General features: G+C 47.0%; 1 protein-coding gene across 2 annotated transcripts in view; it reads left to right on the forward strand.

Annotated features, from left to right (window-relative positions):
- The window catches only part of CPXM2 (carboxypeptidase X, M14 family member 2), a 117,868-nt gene extending 99,635 nt beyond the window's left edge, over window positions 1–18,233 (forward strand). For both annotated transcript variants that reach the window (XM_074373439.1, XM_010952911.3), the window contains 4 exons: window positions 4,541–4,838; window positions 9,991–10,130; window positions 12,001–12,100; window positions 16,892–18,233. In XM_074373439.1, the coding sequence (XP_074229540.1) occupies window positions 4,541–4,838; window positions 9,991–10,130; window positions 12,001–12,100; window positions 16,892–17,145 (792 nt within the window). In that variant the 3' untranslated portion in view covers window positions 17,146–18,233. The remainder of the gene's footprint in view (window positions 1–4,540; window positions 4,839–9,990; window positions 10,131–12,000; window positions 12,101–16,891) is intronic.
- Window positions 18,234–18,594: the final 361 nt, after the last annotated feature.

Below are 18,594 nucleotides of genomic sequence, written 5' to 3' on the forward strand. Positions count from 1 at the left end.
AAGTGAGGGTCGGGTTTAGCTACAACAACAGAAAAAAGCACAAAATAGCAGTGGCTTCACGAGATAGAAGTTTCTTTCTTTTCTCTCATCAAAGGACCTTGGAGGCAGATCGTTCCGAGCCAGCTAAATAGAAGCCCCCCGATCATCAGGAACCCAGACATCACCTGTCTTTCTGCCTCCACATGTTAGCATGTGGACTTTCACCCTCAAGGTCAAAGTCCAAGATGGCAGATCCATCTTGATGCTCCAGCTGTCATGTGTTTGAAGGAAGAGATGAGAAAGGGTTAAAAAAAAAAGTCCTCCTCTCTGATAAGTCAGTTAACTTCAAGAGGCATTCCTAGAATTCCTACATAAGACTTCTGTTTAAATCTTATTGGCCAGAATTTAGTGAAAACATGGCATCAACCTACCACACGGAAGGCTGGGAAATGCTGTATTTTAGGCAAGCACATTGCAAGCTCAAAATAACAAAAACAACAATAATAATTGGCTTCTCTTCTTGGGGAATCAAGGGAGAAAGGATGACTGGATAGAAGGCAGTTCTCCTGCTCTGTCTCAGAGCTCCAGCTCACGGCACACGTGGGTACCCCTTCCTGGAGGAAGGCCATCATGGTTGCCTCATTTAGTGTTGCACAGGATGGTGTTATCCAGGCTCTCAAGAAGCAGCCAGTCAAATAATGGGGTGGACAGTGGCAATACTGTGTGGCTGAGTTAGGGTGCTTGAGTTAGGATGCCTAAGGGCAGTTGATGGGGGTGTAAAGGATTCAGGGCCTCTGGGTATTCTGAATCCTTTCTCACATTGCTAATTCCATCCTACAGAATCCCCCCCCCTTCTTTTTTTCAAGTTAACATACTAATGACATTTGGCAAAGCTGAGGATTCAAGTGATGTTATAATTTGGGAATCCTTGGACCAAAATTGGAGTACGGTTGCCAACTTCCTAAGCTCTTTTTGAGGCTCTAAGAGAGAAGTAATTATTTCAGCCCAGTGAGAGAAAGTCCCTGGCTTTCAGTCTTTGCTTTAAGACTGGAATTTAGTTTTTTGAGCTTGTTCTTTAGAAACACAGGGAGAATAACACAAACCTGCCATCTCCTCTACCTTTCTCAGTTGCGGACAGGTTAGATAGACAAGGAATCAGCAAAGATAAAGATTTGAGTCACAATTAAGAGCCTTAACCTAGAGATCTAGAAGAATTCTACAACCAACAAGTAGAGAATATGTATTCTTCTGAATAATCTCTGGAGCATTTTCAAAAATTGATGATGCTCTGACCTGTAAAGGAAATCTCAACGCAGTTCAGGAAACAGGAGTCAGGCAGACTGGGGTTGTTTCACCACCATACAGTTAAACTAGCCGACAGTAATAGCATCAAGGTAAGATCAAGGCAAGATGAAAACATCGCCAGGTATTTAGAAAATTTAAAAAACAACTTCTAAGTAGTGAGCCAAAGAAAAGTTCATACTGGCAACTAAAAAATTATTAGAAATAGTGATAATGAGAACATTAAATATCAAAATTTGTGGAGAACAGCAAAAAAAAAAAAAACCCCAAAAACCCAGTGCTTTCAGGAATGTATGCCTTTGAACGACTATGCTCCAACAGAAGAAAGGCTGAACGTTAACTACAGAAGCTATCAAAAGAACAATGGAAGAACCCCTTAAAATGTAGAAAGATTGTTATTAAAAAGAGCAGAAGTCAATGAAGTGGTTAAAAAAAAAAGAAAAGAAATAATTTGCAGAAAGAAGCATTTGATAAAATTTAACAACCCTTTACAAGGATTCTTCAGGGTGAGGAAAGCTATTTTAAATGGCATTAATTATAAAATGAAAGATTAATAAATTCAACTGCATCAAAACAAGAAAGCCTGTTCATCAAAAGATTTTAAAAACTATCATGAGAGAAGCTGGAAACTGAGAGAAGTTATTTGAAAATTGTATAATTGGAAAAGAAATAGAATTTTTAAAATATAAAAAATAACAAATGAGAAAAATAACAACTTAGGAGAAAAATGGGTAAAAGATACAAAGAGGCAATTCATGGAGGAGGAAACATATGGTTAATAGACAAGAAAATATGTTGAGCGTTACTAGTACTAAGGAAATGCTGATAAGAGAACATTTTATACACATTGATTGGCAAAATTAACAGTAACCGAGCATTGGAGAGGATATGGGACAGCGAATCTTATATATCGTGGGTGAGAGCATAAATTAGCATAGTGACTTTGAAAATAATTTATCTCATAAAGTGGAATATGCATATATCTATGACTGCAATTACACTTCTGGTGTTTTATGCAAGATAAATTTCAACACATGTGTACCAGAAGATAGGACAAGTTAAAAAAAAAAGTTCATTATAGCAAAGACTCGAAAATTTCCTATGTGCCCATCATCAGAAGAACAGATACATTAAATGAGATCTTCATATTTAAGTGAAAAAGACTGAACTATATAGCTTTATGCAACAACACGGATAAGTCTTACAAATTAAGAGGAAAAGATTATAGAAGACAATAATCAGTATGGGTACTCCTCCTTTTCTTAGATCAAAAGAAAGTAAAACCAAATAACATGTTTCTAGGCATACACATACAGATTTAAACAAAAGAGAATCAGAATCGTACCTGATTATATGTTTAGGTTATAGTTGTTACCTTTGTGTGAGAAGCAGGATGGGACAGAGGGCATCACACATTATGCAGAAATTGTCAATAAAAGCTGGTTCTTGGGATGGATGGTGGGTTCACAGGCGCTTGTTAGGCCAACATATATGAAAGAAGAGGGCCAAGTGTGGACCAATAATGATACTGTGTCATGAGCTACGTTCTATGATCAGTCTAATCCAGGGCTCCTGATGTGTTTAGAAACAAACACAAAACCAAGCCTAATGAATCCATCAAGTCACCTTCATTCTTTAATGAATTTTTTTATATTGCACAGTTAAACCATTTCCAATGTTTATTTCTATTCCGTTATTATTTTTTTTCTACTGGAAATATTATCTTCAAAGCGATCAGTGACTTAGAATAAATATTTGATTCATTCATCAGTATTTGACTGTATCAAGCTTTCCAATTTTGGCTCCTAACATTGTCAGTTCCTCTTCTTTCTCTCTCTTTCCTTCGTTCTTTCCTTCCTTCCTTCCTTTCTTTCTTCCTTCCTCCTTCCTCCCTCCCTTCCTTCCTTCCTCTCTTTGTCTTTCTCTTTCTCCCCCATCTCTCTCTTTCTACCCTCTCCTCTCTTTCTTCCTCTCCCTCCCTCTCTTCCTTTCTTTTTCTCTCTTAACTTTTTATCATTAAAAAGTCAGGCATACAAAATTAGCAAGAAAGCTGTAAAGGACCCTCCCCTCCACCGTGTGCCCATCGCAACTTCAGCACTTATCAGCCATGTTTCGTCTGTATCCTCAGCCACATTCTCTTCCTCCCCAAGGTTATTGAAGCAAGATCAGACTTGAAAAGATCAGACTCCCTTTTAAAGCCATAAATTATTACCATTATCATATCAAAATAAATTATTTCTTAATATTGTAAGATATCCAGTCAGTGTTCGCACTTATCCTTTAACCATTCTTCATCTCTCTCTCTTTTACAGTTTATTTTAATTGGGATCCAACTAAAGCCCATTCGTTTTGATGGGTTTATAAGTCTTTCAAGTCTCCTTTAAACTGTACGTTTCTCCTGTATCCCTTTCTCCCTTTTTTCTTACAATTCTGTTGTTGTTGCTTATCTTGTAACAACTAGGTTGTAAGCAACTAGGTTGCCTTCTAGCATTTTCCACCGTCTGGGTTCTGCTAACTGTATTCTTGTGACGTCATGTATCGTATTCTTTCATGTTCCCTTTAAGCTGGCAGTGGGATTCAGACCACTGGGCTGGATAGAACCGGGAGGGGCTGGTAAATTCCAGCCACTGGGCCATGTCCCGCCCAGTTTCTGTAGACGGTGTTTCACTGGAACAGAGCCGTGTTCATTCAGCTGCATTTTGTGCATGGTTCCGCCCTACTGCAATGGCAGAGCTGAGCAGTTGCTACAGACGGCGTGGCTCTCATAGCCTGAAATATTCCCCATCTGGCCCTTCATAGAAAAAATTTGCTGACCCCTGGTCTAGCAGCTTGGTCAAATTCAGGGTTGATTTGTTTTTTTTTTTAAAGATGTGTGTGTTCTTTCATCAGGAGATACATCATGTTTGGTTATATCTCTTTCTGTGCTCTTTGTAACCACTGGTGAGCATTCATTCATCCACCTGATCCTTGAATTCAGTGGAATGGCAAAATGTTGATACTCTAATTCTGCCATTCCTGCTTTGTGCATTAGCTGCGATATTCCTACAAAAAGAAACTTCTCTGAATTTCTCTTTTTTAACCCATTATTTCTACAAAGTCCAGTTTTCCCAGGACAGATTTTGAAACTCTAAATTTTGCCAAGATTATTCCTTAAAATGATTGCTTTTTCAACGATGTCCCTATTTGGAAAGTCAGGGAGAGAAAGCAGTTTCCTTCTTACTTTATTTCTCAAGTTTGTTTAAATTTGGAATGTTGACAGGTGGCGGTGGAGACCCGGGCCGTCATAGCCTGGATGGAAAAAATCCCCTTTGTGCTGGGCGGCAACCTGCAGGGGGGCGAGCTGGTGGTGGCCTACCCCTACGACATGGTGCGGTCGCTGTGGAAGACGCAGGAGCGCAGCCCCACGCCCGACGACCACGTGTTCCGCTGGCTGGCCTACTCATACGCCTCCACCCACCGCCTCATGACAGACGCCAGGAGGAGGGTGTGCCACACGGAAGACTTCCAGAAAGAGGATGGGACTGTCAACGGGGCTTCCTGGCACACTGTGGCCGGAAGTAAGTCTTGCATGGCCCTGCTGTCCTCGTGGGGCCAAATGACAATGGACTGCTGGGAAGGGGGGACCCTGGGGACCACCTCCTCCCCAGCGTCCTTTTATCATTGTTAGCAGCATAATAGCTACCATAGTTAACCATGCACAAGGTGCCAGCACTCTGCATAGGCTCCTCTTTAATCCTTACCGTAGCCTTTGAGCGGGGTGTGGCTTAGTCCCCGTTTTATAAATGAGAGAACAGGGGCTTGGAGACTGGAAAGGATTCGTCCAAGTTCCCACGGGAAGAGCTGGGGTCTGTGTGACCCTGCGGTCTGTTCTTAACCACTGAGCTATCTGGATGTTACAGGGTCACAGATGGTAAAGGTAGATTTACGGGAAATATTGGACCAAAAAGCAAACCCGGCAAAGAGGCAGAGGGCACCCTGGTGCTGGCGCTGGAGCAAGGGCTTTTAGCTGTCAGCCCTGGGAGGGGGCAGGGCTTTGATCCCACACTCAAGTGTGAAGTGACTCGGAGCAACAGGTGTGTCTGGAGGCCCAGCACATGGAGAAGACTGTCACAAATCTCCTGTTCACTGGAGGCCTCCCAGTCATACCAGAGCAACCAGCTGAAGTCCCATTGTTGTGATGCAGGGAGTATGTGGTACTGTTCCCAGCATCCACTTAACACAGAGAGGCTTCCAGCAGAGAATTTGGGATTTCCTTCGCATCAGCCAGAGGACCCTGTGGTCCAAGTTCCAGGACAAGCCCTTTATTTCCTATGTCAGGACTGCTCCTGACCTAGGGCCCCAAAATGAGGAGAATTGAGGATGTCACATTCCCTAAGGTCACTCTGCATTGGGATGGCAAGATCCCAAACATAATGTTCATTGCTTGTTTTCTTGACTTTGTGAAGATTGGTCAAACCACTGATGTATTTGAAAAATATCCCATATCAAATAGACCTGGGTTCAAATTCTAGCTCACCACTTAATTGCTGTGTGACTCTGGGCAAGTTACTTTGCCTCTCTGAACCCCTATAGTTTCCATTTGTAAAATGGGCTTGATGATTATGATGATGATGATAATGATTCATCTGGGACTGTTGTAAGGATTGTGTAGATGATGGAGGTGTGTGTTCTATGTCTAGCTTATCAGAAACACTCAGTTATGATCAGTTCCCACCCTCTACCCTCCCCTCTCTTCCAGGAGCACACTCACCATGAAACCTCTTTTATGAGCATATCCTTATTCTCTGTTTTACTGTACTAATTAACTTTATTTTACTTTGCTAGAGATTCCAGTCTTCACATACTTTTAAGGTATATTCCTGCCCTTGGGAAAGAAACATTAAAAAGCTGTAGACATATCGGTTCCTGTGGCCATTTTAAAACATGTACAGAAAGCTTGCCACTTTTTTTCTTGGTTATATACCAAGCAGAGGTGTTATATTTATCTCCATCATGGTTTTGCTCTGTACAAAATAAAAAAGAAAGAAATGCAAATTCCTATCTAGCAAGAAAATGTGCTAAGAGCCAAAAGCACCCATTCTTTTTCAGTTCTAGCCCTAAAACCCCACAATAATCTTGATGCAAAATGTCTGTTTCTTTTTTTTTTAACATTTTTTATTGATTTATAATCATTTTACAATGTTGAGTCAAATTCCAGTGTAGAGCACAATTTTTCAGTTATACATGAACATATATATATTCATTGTCACATTTTTTTCTCTGTGAGCTACCATAAGATCTTGTGTATATTTCCCTGTGCTATGCAGTATAATTTTGTTTATCTGTTCTACAATTTTGAAATCCTGTCTATCCCTTCCCACCCCCCACCCCCTTGGCAACCCACAAGTTTGTATTCTATGTCTGTGAGTCTATTTCTGTTTTGTATTTATGCTTTGTTTTTTAGTTTGTTTGTTTTTGTTTTTGTTTTTTAGATTCCACACATGAGCGATCTCATATAGTATTTTTCTTTCTCTTTCTGGCTTACTTCACTTAAAATGACATTCTCCAGGAGCATCCATGTTGCTGCAAATGGCGTTATGTTGTCAGTTTTTATGGCTGAGTAGTATTCCATTGTATAAATATATCACATCTTCTTTATCCAGTCATCCTTTGATGGACATTTAGGCTGTTTCCATGTTTTGGCTATTGTAAATAGTGCTGCTATGAACATTGGGGTGCAGGTGTCATCCTGAAGTAGGGTTCCCACTCCTGTCTGTTTCTTTTTTATGGCTGCTTTGACTAAATTGGGTCTGGATGCTGCTGGATTTGTGAGCAGCGGGTCAGTAGCAATGTCTTGAAAACTTGGGGCCACATAATCACATCAGCAGCATTTGATTTGTTTCTATCAATTATATTTTCCACGATTTCAGGGACTTTCAGGGCCGAGCCATGTGGTGGTGGCTCGAGCCTTTTTAATCATTCTCCCTCCTGGCGCTGTGATGAAGTCTGCAGATTCATTTCTTTGTAGATGAATGACATGCGATTTCTAATTTCCTTCCCTCCTCCTTTGTGCTTGGGACTTGCTCACTCATTAGCAGCGCACTGACAGGCCTGAGTTAATGGGGAGTGTGGGCAGCGAACAGCCAGGCTCAGTCTAGCTCAAAAGGCACATCGTTTGTAGTGTATGCGCTTCAACTCCAAAGGGATGCGGGACCTTCTTGGTGTCGGCTGCCATCCCACGTCCTCTCCCCACCAAGGAAGGCAGGTATCGTGATAGCACTGGGCGCACAGAGCTTCAAGGAAGGCGCGGCCCCGAGTTGCATGTTGAAGCTGTGACAAGAGCAGGACTCCAGGTGAAGAGAGAACACAAAGCAAGCCCCGCGGTCCCCGCCAGGACCCGAGGCCGGGGAAGAGCTATCTGGGTCACCCCATGGCTCCTGCCCACACGGTTCACTTTTGAAGCCACTTCTCACTAAGGATTCTCAGCTGCACAACATTCACCAAAGGGCTGGAATTCAGCTTTAAAGGCAGCCTGGCCCAAGCTTTCCCACTGCTCTTCTGCTGTCTCATCATTTTGCCGATTCTTCTAGCCCTCCTGGTCTTTGAAGACACAGACATGCTGCGAAATGGCAGGACCGCTCCAGGGATTTTAATATCACATTTATTTATCCAGTAGTAGCAAGGCCTCAAAGGTTGGGGTCATGAGAATTGTGCGTGTGCAGAGGAGTCCAGCCCTCCTAGGAGGTCTGGGCTCACAGACCTTTTGTTTTTTTCCACATGTATATAGTTTGATATCCTTTATTATCTACCACTCTTAAAGCAAATGGCGCATGTCTGTGGTCCTCCCCCGGCTCTCCATCATTCCACACCTCAGGTTCCACTGGATGACTTAACCTGGCATTTTGACCAACCTACTTCAAGCAGACCAGGCCCTGGAAGGGTTTTCCATTAACTTGGCACCATCCCACCCCTTGTATCCCACTGCCGTCACTGGCCTTACTGTATCACAGATGTGATCAAAGGCCCATGGCTGATGACAGGTGAATGGTTCAAGTCTGGAACCTGGTAGACAAAGGGGCCGTGAATTTTGGACCATTTCGTCTGTGGCTTTATCCATTAGGCGGAAGATTGATACAGAATTGCCCTTGACACCCAAAGCTGTGACTTCCGTGCTGAGGAATGCATCACTGAGCACAAAGCGGAGGGGCAGGGGACGGGACGGGTGGGCACCGAGGCTGGCGGACGAGCAGGAGGACCTGCTCTTTCTCCCAGTCAACACAGGGAGACCAGCCCACCTGACTCCCTCTACCCCTGATCTTCAGAGCCCATGGAGGGGATGCTGGAGGCGCCTTCTGTCGGGGGAGTACCTCCTGGCTGTTACACAGAACGTACCAGCAGCGTGTTCTTGCTAATCATCCTGTTCTCCAAAAACAGAAATGTTGGGAAGACAGCCACTGGAACTTTATGCCATCAAACATTCATTTATTCATTCTGCAAATACTGGGTACTGTAGTGAGTTGAAGGGGACCCTCAAAAGTTACATCCACTTCCTAGTCTTCAGAACCTGTGAGTGTGACCTTATTTGGAAAATGGGTCTTTTGTAGCTGTAAGTTAAGTTCTCAAGATGAGGTCATCATGGGTGACCCAGATGGGCCCTAAAATCAGGGACAAATGTCTTTATAAGGGACAGAAGAGAAGACACTGATGCTGAGGAGAAGGTCCTGTGAAGACAGAGACAGAGATGAGAGTGATGTGGCCACAAGCCAAGAAGGCCAGGGGCCACCAGAAGCCGGAAGAGACAAGAAAGGCTCCTCCCCTGGAGGTTTTGGAGGGAGCGTGGCCTTACCCACACCTGAATTTTGGACTTCTGGCCTCTGGAACTAGGAGGGGATAATTTTCTGTTATTTTAAACCACCCAGTGTGTGGTCACTGGTAACAGCAGCCCTAAGAAACTGACACAGGGACCAACTCCTGCTGTGGTCGTGTCAGGATGCTGGAGGCTGTCTGCTTCTGAGCCGAGCGATGAGCGGATCTGCCCTTCAGTCCCCCGAGCAGTGATGAGACAGGTGTGGGCGTTACACACACATGGGTTCAGACGCTGACTCTTTCCAGACGCGTGATTCTGGATACATTCCTTCAGCATTCTCTGCCTCAATTCTCGTATTTGTAAAACCTCTCTGCTGTGTTTGTGATGAAGAGTGAGTGACCTGGGATGCAGAGAGCTAAGGATGGCTTCCGGCTTATGGAAGGCACTCAGTAAGCGGTGGTATGGGTAGCAATTTTTATGAATTAGAATAGAAAACTATACAGTTTTTATTCTACAGTTGCAGAGCTATTGCTGAGAGCAGCTTAACTACTGAGCTCAATTTAATTAAACACAAAACATCGATACTATTAATGATGCCTTTATTCTAAAAATAGGATTAAAACTGAGTTTAATAAAATAAAAATAATTTTATCTGAAAAAACACTTATTTCCACCCTCCTTTTGTCAAAGAATTTCTCATACATAGGCTTCCCCCTAAACCATTCCACCTGCATTTTCTCTCTCTCAGCCCTGGTTCCATCCCCCAACGGCTACTCTAATTGATTTTTTTTGTCTAAAGGAGATACTTGAGACCTCCTTGTTCCAATGAATTCTTCTGAATCACATTCTTGAATGTTCTTGCTATCTCCCAGGGCCACTTTGAGCACCGTTTCGGTTAAAACATTCTCCGGTTGGCTTGGCAGGTCTCAACGATTTCAGCTACCTTCACACAAACTGCTTCGAGCTGTCCATCTACGTGGGCTGTGATAAATACCCGCACGAGAGCCAGCTGCCCGAGGAGTGGGAGAATAACCGGGAGTCCTTAATCGTGTTCATGGAGCAGGTACGATGCGGGCACGGCTGTGATGGGGGCTGGCTAAGGAATGAAGTTAGTGCTTCAGACTGCGGCTGTCATCCTGGCCCGGCATCTCCAGTGCTGGAAGGAACCGTGAGCTCTTAGGTCAATGTCAGTTGCTCCCAGTGCTTCATGATGAGTGAGACTCCTTCCAGGGTGCTAGGGTGCTGCTCTGTGAGGAGGGGTGATATGTGTCCAGCCACCATGCCCAGGCCCCTTGTATTAGTCTGCTAGGGCTGCATAACACACAGGCTGGGGGACTTAAACAATGGAAATTATAGTTCTGGAGGCTGGAAGTCCAAAATTAAAGTGTCAGTAGGTTGGTTTCATTCTGAGGCCTCGCTCCTTGGCTTGCAGACGCCCACCTTCTCTCTGTGTCCTCAGTTGGTCTGTGTGCATACAGTTCTGGTGTCCCTGTGTCCAAGTTTCCTCTTATAAGGACACCAGTCAGATTGTAAGGCCCACTCTCATGGCTCATTTTAACTTCATCAGCCCTTTAAAGATGCTATGTCCAAATACAGTCACATTCTAAGGTACTGGGGGTAAGGACTTCAACATTTGAATTTAGTGGGGGACACAGTTCAGTCCATAAAAACCCTGAGGCTGAAGAGTCACCACTGCAGGTGGCAGGTGGTCACCTGGGACCAGTTCTAAGAGGTGCCCACTAACGTTCTGCTTGTAGCCGCCGAGGAAGCCCTGCTGTGTTCACTAGGAACCTCACGCGCCCTCCTTTCCTCCTGTTCTCAAGGACACACCTGTCTTGTAACATTGAGTAAACTGGTTCTATTTTGGTGCTAAAACTAACCAAATAACATCCATGCCCTGCTAAGGAATAGACTCACAGAAACCAGAGAAATAAACAAAAATGAATGTTGAACTTCCTGTGATTCTACTGTGACTCTCATCCGTTAGGAAGCATGATGCTGAGGCTGTACCTGGAGGCTGCCCCTTCTTCCCCAGGTTTTTGCAGATGAGTCAGAAGAAGCGTTCAGCCAGTGGCTTGGGCTGCCAGCCTCCCGGTACCTGCACCTCCATCCGGGTGGCAGACATCGGCCCTGGGATTTGGCATCCAAGTCTGATCCGTGAGGGTCCCGGGGGAGGAGTCAGTGCAGCCCACCACGCACTTCCCTGGCACAGAAGGGTGTGACCCTGCTTCTCCCTCTTGGGAAGCCGTGAGCACACTTTCCATCCCCACTCTGGAATTTTGTGCAGGAAGTCTCTTTCTTTGTCTCATATTTGCAGAGAGAGAATGCCCTAGTCATTCTAAAGTGACAATCCCACTTAACCAAAGAGCCTCCAATGGATAAAATGCCCAGGCAGAGTAATATGTGTAAAGAGTGTCACTGGAATCGATGGTCTGTCACCTTGGATCTTTTGATGGGGAGCAGGCACGAGGTTCCGCACTGGTGGGTGTCGTGTGACACAGCTCATCAGAGGACGGGGCCTCCAGACTGAGCTGTACTTTGCAGAAATGTCTCTGCTCTTTGACTCTTCAGTCGTTAAGCCCAGGTATTGTGTCTATATAGTACTGGAAAGTCAAAATAAATGTGCCTATAAAAATTAAATTCCATTTTTACTGAACGTGGTTTTTATGAACCATCTTGGATCCTAATACTTTCTAAACCTCTGGAATGTTTTAACTCCAGTAGAAGACTTTCCAGTAGATGGGCCCAAAAGGAATACAGAAATTTACGCACCAAATCCACTAAGAGGCAGGGAGCTTTCAAGCCAGACGTAGCTTCATGGGGGTTCTCGGTGGCACTGGGCTGGTGTTAGGTTTATAGTCCTGTTCACAGTGTGGTTGGTCAAGCCAGTCAGTTGGTGAGCTCACCTGTTTCTCCCCATGTCTGCTGAACAGGTTCACCGCGGCATCAAAGGCTTGGTGAGAGATTTGCACGGCAAAGGAATTCCAAATGCCGTTATCTCGGTAGAAGGCATTAACCATGACATCCGAACAGGTAACTGTGAATGTGTGTGCACTGTTTCTCGGTAGGAAATGCCATTTTCTCGAAGTGTTTTACTCGGGGGGAAACTACAAGCTGAGGCCTGGAAACGTCTGACTTGGACCTGACTTGTGTCTTTCCTCTGACTCTCCACGGAGACCCTGGAAACAGCAAGGGTTTCAGCCTGTGCTTTCCGGCTACCCTCTGGCCCTTATTTGGATGAAAACCAGAAGCTCAGAGAGGCTGGAGGACCCATTGAAGGTTTAGGATCCGAGTGGGGCTGGGGTCCGGGAGTCTGAACAGCTGTGTGCGGTTTCCCTGCTCACTCCAGGGCTGCCATGCTGGCTGGGAAGCAGCCCGCAGACACTCTGAGCACCTGCACCACGGCTGCCATATTCTCTGCCGATTAGAAAGTGATGTGAAAACAAGCCCAGGATTTCCCTTGTGCCCCTGGAATGGCACTTGGTGTGCTTGGGGGAAAGGAAGAAATGCTGACCTTGGCTTTCGTGGATGATGTTTGCAGCACGATGCAGTGACAGATGCACGAGGAAGAGAACTGGTTGGATGCTGAAATCTGATTATCAGCAAGAGTTCTGGTGGAGACGGTGTGCCTGCAGGCATGTTTAAACCTACACGTGGGGGCTTTCTTGCACGGAGGACGGGGAGGCTTTGGGGAGCTCTGTGTCAGGGGCGGGTACTCGGCTTTGCTATCAGCTGCGACGAGCCCTGCATCAGTTTCCAATGGATGTCACAAACTGAGTGGCTTAAAGAAACAGAAGCTTATTCTCTCCCAGTTAGAAGGCCGGAAGTCCGAAATCAAGGTGTCAGCCAGGCAGTGCTCCCCCTGGAGCCCCTGGAGAGGATCCCTACTTGGCTCTTCCGGCTCCTGGTGGCTTCTGACATTCCTGAGCTTCCTTGCTGAATCACTTAGTCTCTGCCTCTGTCTTCTCGTGGCTCCTCCTGTGTCTCCTCCTTTCCTGTCTCTGATGAGGATACACGTCGTTGGATTTAAGACCCACCTGCATAATCCAGGAAAATCTCATCCTCAAGATCCTTAATTACATCTGCAGAAGCCCTTTTTCCAAATAAGGTCAATTCATAGGTTCTGGGTAGTAGGATGTAGACCATTTCAGGGGGTTGGGGAGCGGGGCCTCATTTAACCCAGGGCAGGTCCCCGCCAGGTGCGGAGAACAGACTCATGAGCAAGAGGAAGGAAAAAGGAAATCGTGATTGCCATAAGTAAGACCTCTTCAGCCCGCAGACACCCTCGAACTTGACACTGACTTGATCAGACCTGTACCTATTGATTTAAGAGCCTACTACGCTGTGCTGGGGCGGCCAACTGCCCTGGTCATTACACGGTGTTTCCAGAAGTGCACAGTGAGAGGCTGAGCTGGGATTTCAGCCAAGGGCTCGACACTCTCAATGCAGTGCCCTCCCCTTGTCCCATGCTGTTCCCCCTGAAAGAGAGAAGGGGCCTTTTCTCTGCAAGCTGTTCACATGCATGAAGACATTGTCCTCCCCAAATGATCCCTCGTGACCTGCGAGGAAGCAGAGACTCTGGGACATTAGGACAGGGGGAGCCTGGGATGCAGACCTGGCCCAGGTGTTCTTCAGGGCCGGGCTGCCTGCCCGAGTGCCTGGCAGAGAAGGCCAGTTACTGTGTAAACGAGGGAAATGCATCTGAAATGCCGCACGACGGTAGACGGCGTTGTGATGCCATGAATCGCCTTCTTTTAAGGTAGTTGCCTGCTTCCTCACTCAGCCATACTTCCTGAACATCCATCTCTGCCACTTGTCCTCAGGGTCTTACAGCCACTGACCACGAGGCTTCACACCAGGTAGCGTGGCATTGGGGACATAGTAACACCTCGGAGGCACACACTGATTTGTCCGTTCATTCACTTGTTCATTCCTTAATTCAGCAAATGCAGATTGCAAAACTTGTCATGGGCCCGACACGCGAGGTGCAGGTGATCATTATGAAGGAAACGGGCCGCTTGAGCTGGTTCTGCACGGGATGTGTATTCTAAACATTATGAATGAGCTCCTGTGAAAGAGTGACTTGTAAAAGAGCCTGAAACATTCCTTGGACTGTTAGTGCCTTGTATGCCATGTAAGAAAATGAACGGAGTTGGGGGAAAAAGGCCCCCAGGGCCCCACAAGCCTGCCGAGCGCGGCTTTGCCTAATGAGCTCGGAATTTCAAGCCCCTGAAATCAAGGAGACGGTTTTGATGAGCTAATGGGAAATGCAGCTCCCTCTGCCTTTATTCCCCCGTAAATAATCTCCCAGCGCGCTCTCATCACAGAGGAGTCCCCAGCTTCACACATGGCTCTTTATCTTGTTGGCTTCAGCGGCCTTCAGTGCTCGACGTAAGCTCTGAATTTGCCTTGATTTCCGTCTGAGGCTTATGTGATCTGACAAGTTTTATTCCAGGAGGGATTTTGTGTAAAATAAACAGGGGTATTCAGTGGAATTCCACAGGGAGAGACACTAGCAAGGATGCTTTCTAAATGCACATAAATATGTTGGCCAGACACCTGGCTGAGATCACATGACTATCCTTTGTCTGGGGGACACTCACCTGACCTGCTAATGAATGGACATTCTTTAGGGTCTGGGTTGTCCCTTTGCCCACCAGTGCCGGGTGGTGCCAGCTCCATGGACCACTCCCCCTTGGACACACACCTGACAGGTGCACAGCAAAGGAGGGATGATTGGGGAAGAGCCGGGAGGAACCTTCTGCTGTGATGAGGAGAAAAAGAATTACAAAGCTTTCTTATCAACGTAAACTTGCATCAGTGGTGCTGAAAAACATTTCTTAATTATGGATTTCTTTCACTCCTCTGGCTCCCTAAACACCTCCCTGGGCGAGACCCCAGGCGGCGCCTTCCCTGGGGGGTTTCAAACTGCCTTCAATGTGCCCTTGGGGTGAGTGCTTACACCGAGGTCTCAGCTCCAGGGGCGTCCAGCAGATGGACAGCCTTTGGCAGGTGGCCTTAACTAACCCTCTGCAGTGTTTGTGGGGAAACGTTCAACTTCTTATGCTGATAACGCATCGGGACTGATACTTGCATGTTTGTCTGTCTTCATCCCGCTCAGTCTAACGGGCATTAATGGAGGACGTGCTATTGAAACATGCAGTGAACTGGAGGCCTTGAGGAGCCTAAGGGCCGGCCCGGGACGAGGAGGCCGCTCACACCCAGGCCGCCAGCCTGGAGTGTGAAGGGGCATCTCCTGCAGGTCTGCCCCCGAGTTGGGAGCCCGGAGAGGGGTCTCAGGGGGTGCCTGCCCCCGGAGGCCTAGGCCGTCTGATTGCAAATCAAAGACTGCTGGACGTGGCTCTCGGCTTCTGAAAAGCCACCAAGTGGCACTTTATTTAGCTGAGAAGCTTGCTTTTCCCCTGAAGGAAGACACACGGGGCACTGCTGAGAAATACAGGGAGCCACTGCCTGTGCTGTGTTCCTGGGGCTCCTGCATTGAGGCCTGCTGACCAGGTCGCAGACTGTGTGACCGTGTGGCACACAGCCACCTACGTGTTTCGTTGTTCATGACACCTTGTGCTCTCATGAGCTCACTGCATTGCCTGGGGCGTCTCAGACGAATAAAGATTGGGACGTGAATTTACACATGGTGCGTCAGAGTGTTATATACGAGTACGTGGGAGATACATGTTCTCTCTCTCTCTCTCACGCACACACACAGTTCGCTTCCATCCCTTCAAAGCCTTCAGGACTCGTTTAGATAAGCCCACCTTGCCCCGGCCTACGTAGCACCTCATCAAATCCAGCCTTTCAGGACTGATCGTGATGAGAGAAAACACACCTGGCACTGGAAGACCAGCTAATTAACCGGCCATGTGACCTTGTGCAGGACGTCACCCTTCCCTGAGCATCCGATTCCTCACGTAGAAAAGGGGACCGTGGTGCAGCCCACGTCAGAGCTCAGCTTGGAGGGTTCAGTGGATCCGTGCCTGCCTCCCCTGTCCGTGTGCTACGTCCTTGGTGGGGGTCAATCTCTCCTTTTCTTCCTTACAGCCTCTATAATGTCAGGGGTCCAAGTGCTCTCAGCAGGTGTAAGCCCCCTGGGAAGGAACGGCCTTGGCTTAGAGCCCCGCCTTATGCAACAAGGACCTAACCTTGAGCTAAGGATGGACACGGGTCCCACGAGGGGCCTGCTGGGTGACTGACCAGTGGTGTAACTGGGGGGGTTGTGGGGGGCTCTGCTGGCAGCATCTACTTGCAGCTGCTCCTGCAGTTCCATTTCTTCATGGAAGACCATAGAGAGGTGTGGTCACCAGGGCCTCCTCTCAGGTCATTTGGCCCTCATCTTATGTTGTCTTTTCCTTCTCTTTTTCAGAAGGGAAGAGCCCCTCCCCTAAATTACAATTCTATATTTATAGCCAAGCTAAGGGAAGCCGGGAAGCCAGGCACAGATGGCTTTTCAAGATGGCATTCTTTGGAGAGGGCATAGCTTTTAGGAGTTCAAGTTCTTAATGAATGGTGTGTATTGTCACGGAGAAAGGAATGTTAGTGATCATTTCTCCATCTCTGCTCATGTGTATTAACACTGCGGGGAGCCTACACCCCAATCCCCTTCCTGTTAAAACCATTAAGGTGGCTTCCAAAAAGGAAAACATCTTGGCTTCCAAAATGCACTAAGAATTTGCATCTGCAGGGGCTTAAATTCCACACCGCCTGCCTACGAGTCTCTCTCTGGCCAGGAGGCTGGTCTTGGAATAACAGGGCTGGTGGTATCTGTGTTAGAAAAGAGCTGCTCTGAATTCCCCTGCTTTCTTTTCACAGCCAATGATGGGGATTACTGGCGCCTCCTGAACCCTGGAGAGTATGTGGTCACAGCCAAGGCAGAAGGTTTCACTTCATCCACCAAGAACTGCATGGTCGGCTATGACATGGGGGCCACGAGGTGCGACTTCACACTCAGCAAAACCAACATGGCCAGGATCAGAGAGATCATGGAGAAGTTCCGGAAGCAGCCCATCAGCCTGCCAGCCAGGCGGCTGAAGCTGCGGGGGCGGAAGAGACGACAGCACTGGTGACTTCCCAACTCTTGAGTCATGTCCTGGACCCCTGCAAATTAAACCACCCTGGTTGTAGCTCCGTAGAGGACTACAACAACTCCTTGTTGTTTTCTCTGTAATTCAAGAAGGCCTGGGGGAATGTGTGCATTGCAAGGCTGGTCCTGAGGGGAGGCTTAGGATATTTTCTTTGTTCCCATTTATCCAAATAACTTGGACACAGCAGCAGAGGAGGGCTGGTGAGGGTGAGAGAATTCAGCAAGTCAGCTTGGGAGTCGAGAGAGAGAGGAGCTTACCAGTTGAGGCATCCTGGCTGCACAAGGGAAACTGATGCTTCTCCTGTTTGCGTGACAGCAAGAGTTGCCTATTCATTTGCAATTTGCACGGCTACAATGGCAGCAGCATTCCCAGGGCTCTGCTGTCCCACATGTGACCATTTGAGATGCCCATGGGCATTCTAAGAGAATCTACCCTCTCTGGCCCCGGGACATTCCAAGCTGCTGCAAATAAATCCTGCAGTCTGTTGACAATAGAGACATTACCAAGTGAGCATTAGTCAGCCTCTCGAATCAGCTTAGTTTCCCTTTCAACAAAGGATCATGCTCATAAAAGGAGAGAAAGGCTGAAATAATTCAAGAGTGAGAGTGGGCAGCAAGCGGGCACTGGGGCTTGTGGCATGCATGCTGGGTCCACGGAGAACCCCCCAAACTCCCTGCTGCTACAGTAGCTCTAGGGGTTCCCTGGACGGGGAGAGCAGGAGATGCAAGCCTTCTTAAGGAACCAGATCAGTTAACCTGGCTCTCCTCTTTGACCTGAGAGGACTTGAAAAGAGCTGGAAGGAGGCTGGAACAATACATTCCTCCTTTCCTGGAAACGAGCACCCCTAAGCTGGCCTGACATCACTCTGGGAGTTATTTTTGGTGTGTGGGATGCCAGACCCTCTAGATTCGGCTCCATTTGATGAAAAGCTCTTAGAATTATCTGTGAGCATCAGTGTGGGAGGGGTTATTGCATCGCCTAGCAAGAAAACAATGTGTCTCACTTTTTATTCGTGTTGCTGCCTCACTGACCTGGGAAGACTAGAAAAATAAAGAAAGCAAATAGTAAGAGCCTTGTAGTGTGTGGTTTTCCTGGGTAGACTCGCAGCCACCCCAACGCCACGCCCATCGCCTCTCTCTGCCATCAGTCACCCTAGAGAAGGCACCTGCTTGGGGAGGAGCATCCTGCCTCCCCGTCAGGCTCCGCAGTGGTGCTGACAGCTGCTCGTTCCTGGCCTCCTTCTCCGGAAAGGCGTGTGCTGGGGTGATATCGTCCTGACACCTGGGACCTGCCAGTAACTCCTGCGGATGCCAGTGAGCATCTTCCCAGGAAAGAGCCTCGTGCCACTTTTTGGCACTCTATGCTAGAGATCGGCAAATTTTTCTTATAAAGGGTCAGATAAGAGATATTTTAGGCTTTTCAGGCTATAAA

This window comes from Camelus bactrianus, chromosome 11, assembly GCF_048773025.1.
Source record: "Camelus bactrianus isolate YW-2024 breed Bactrian camel chromosome 11, ASM4877302v1, whole genome shotgun sequence".
NCBI classification, from domain to species: domain Eukaryota; kingdom Metazoa; phylum Chordata; class Mammalia; order Artiodactyla; family Camelidae; genus Camelus; species Camelus bactrianus.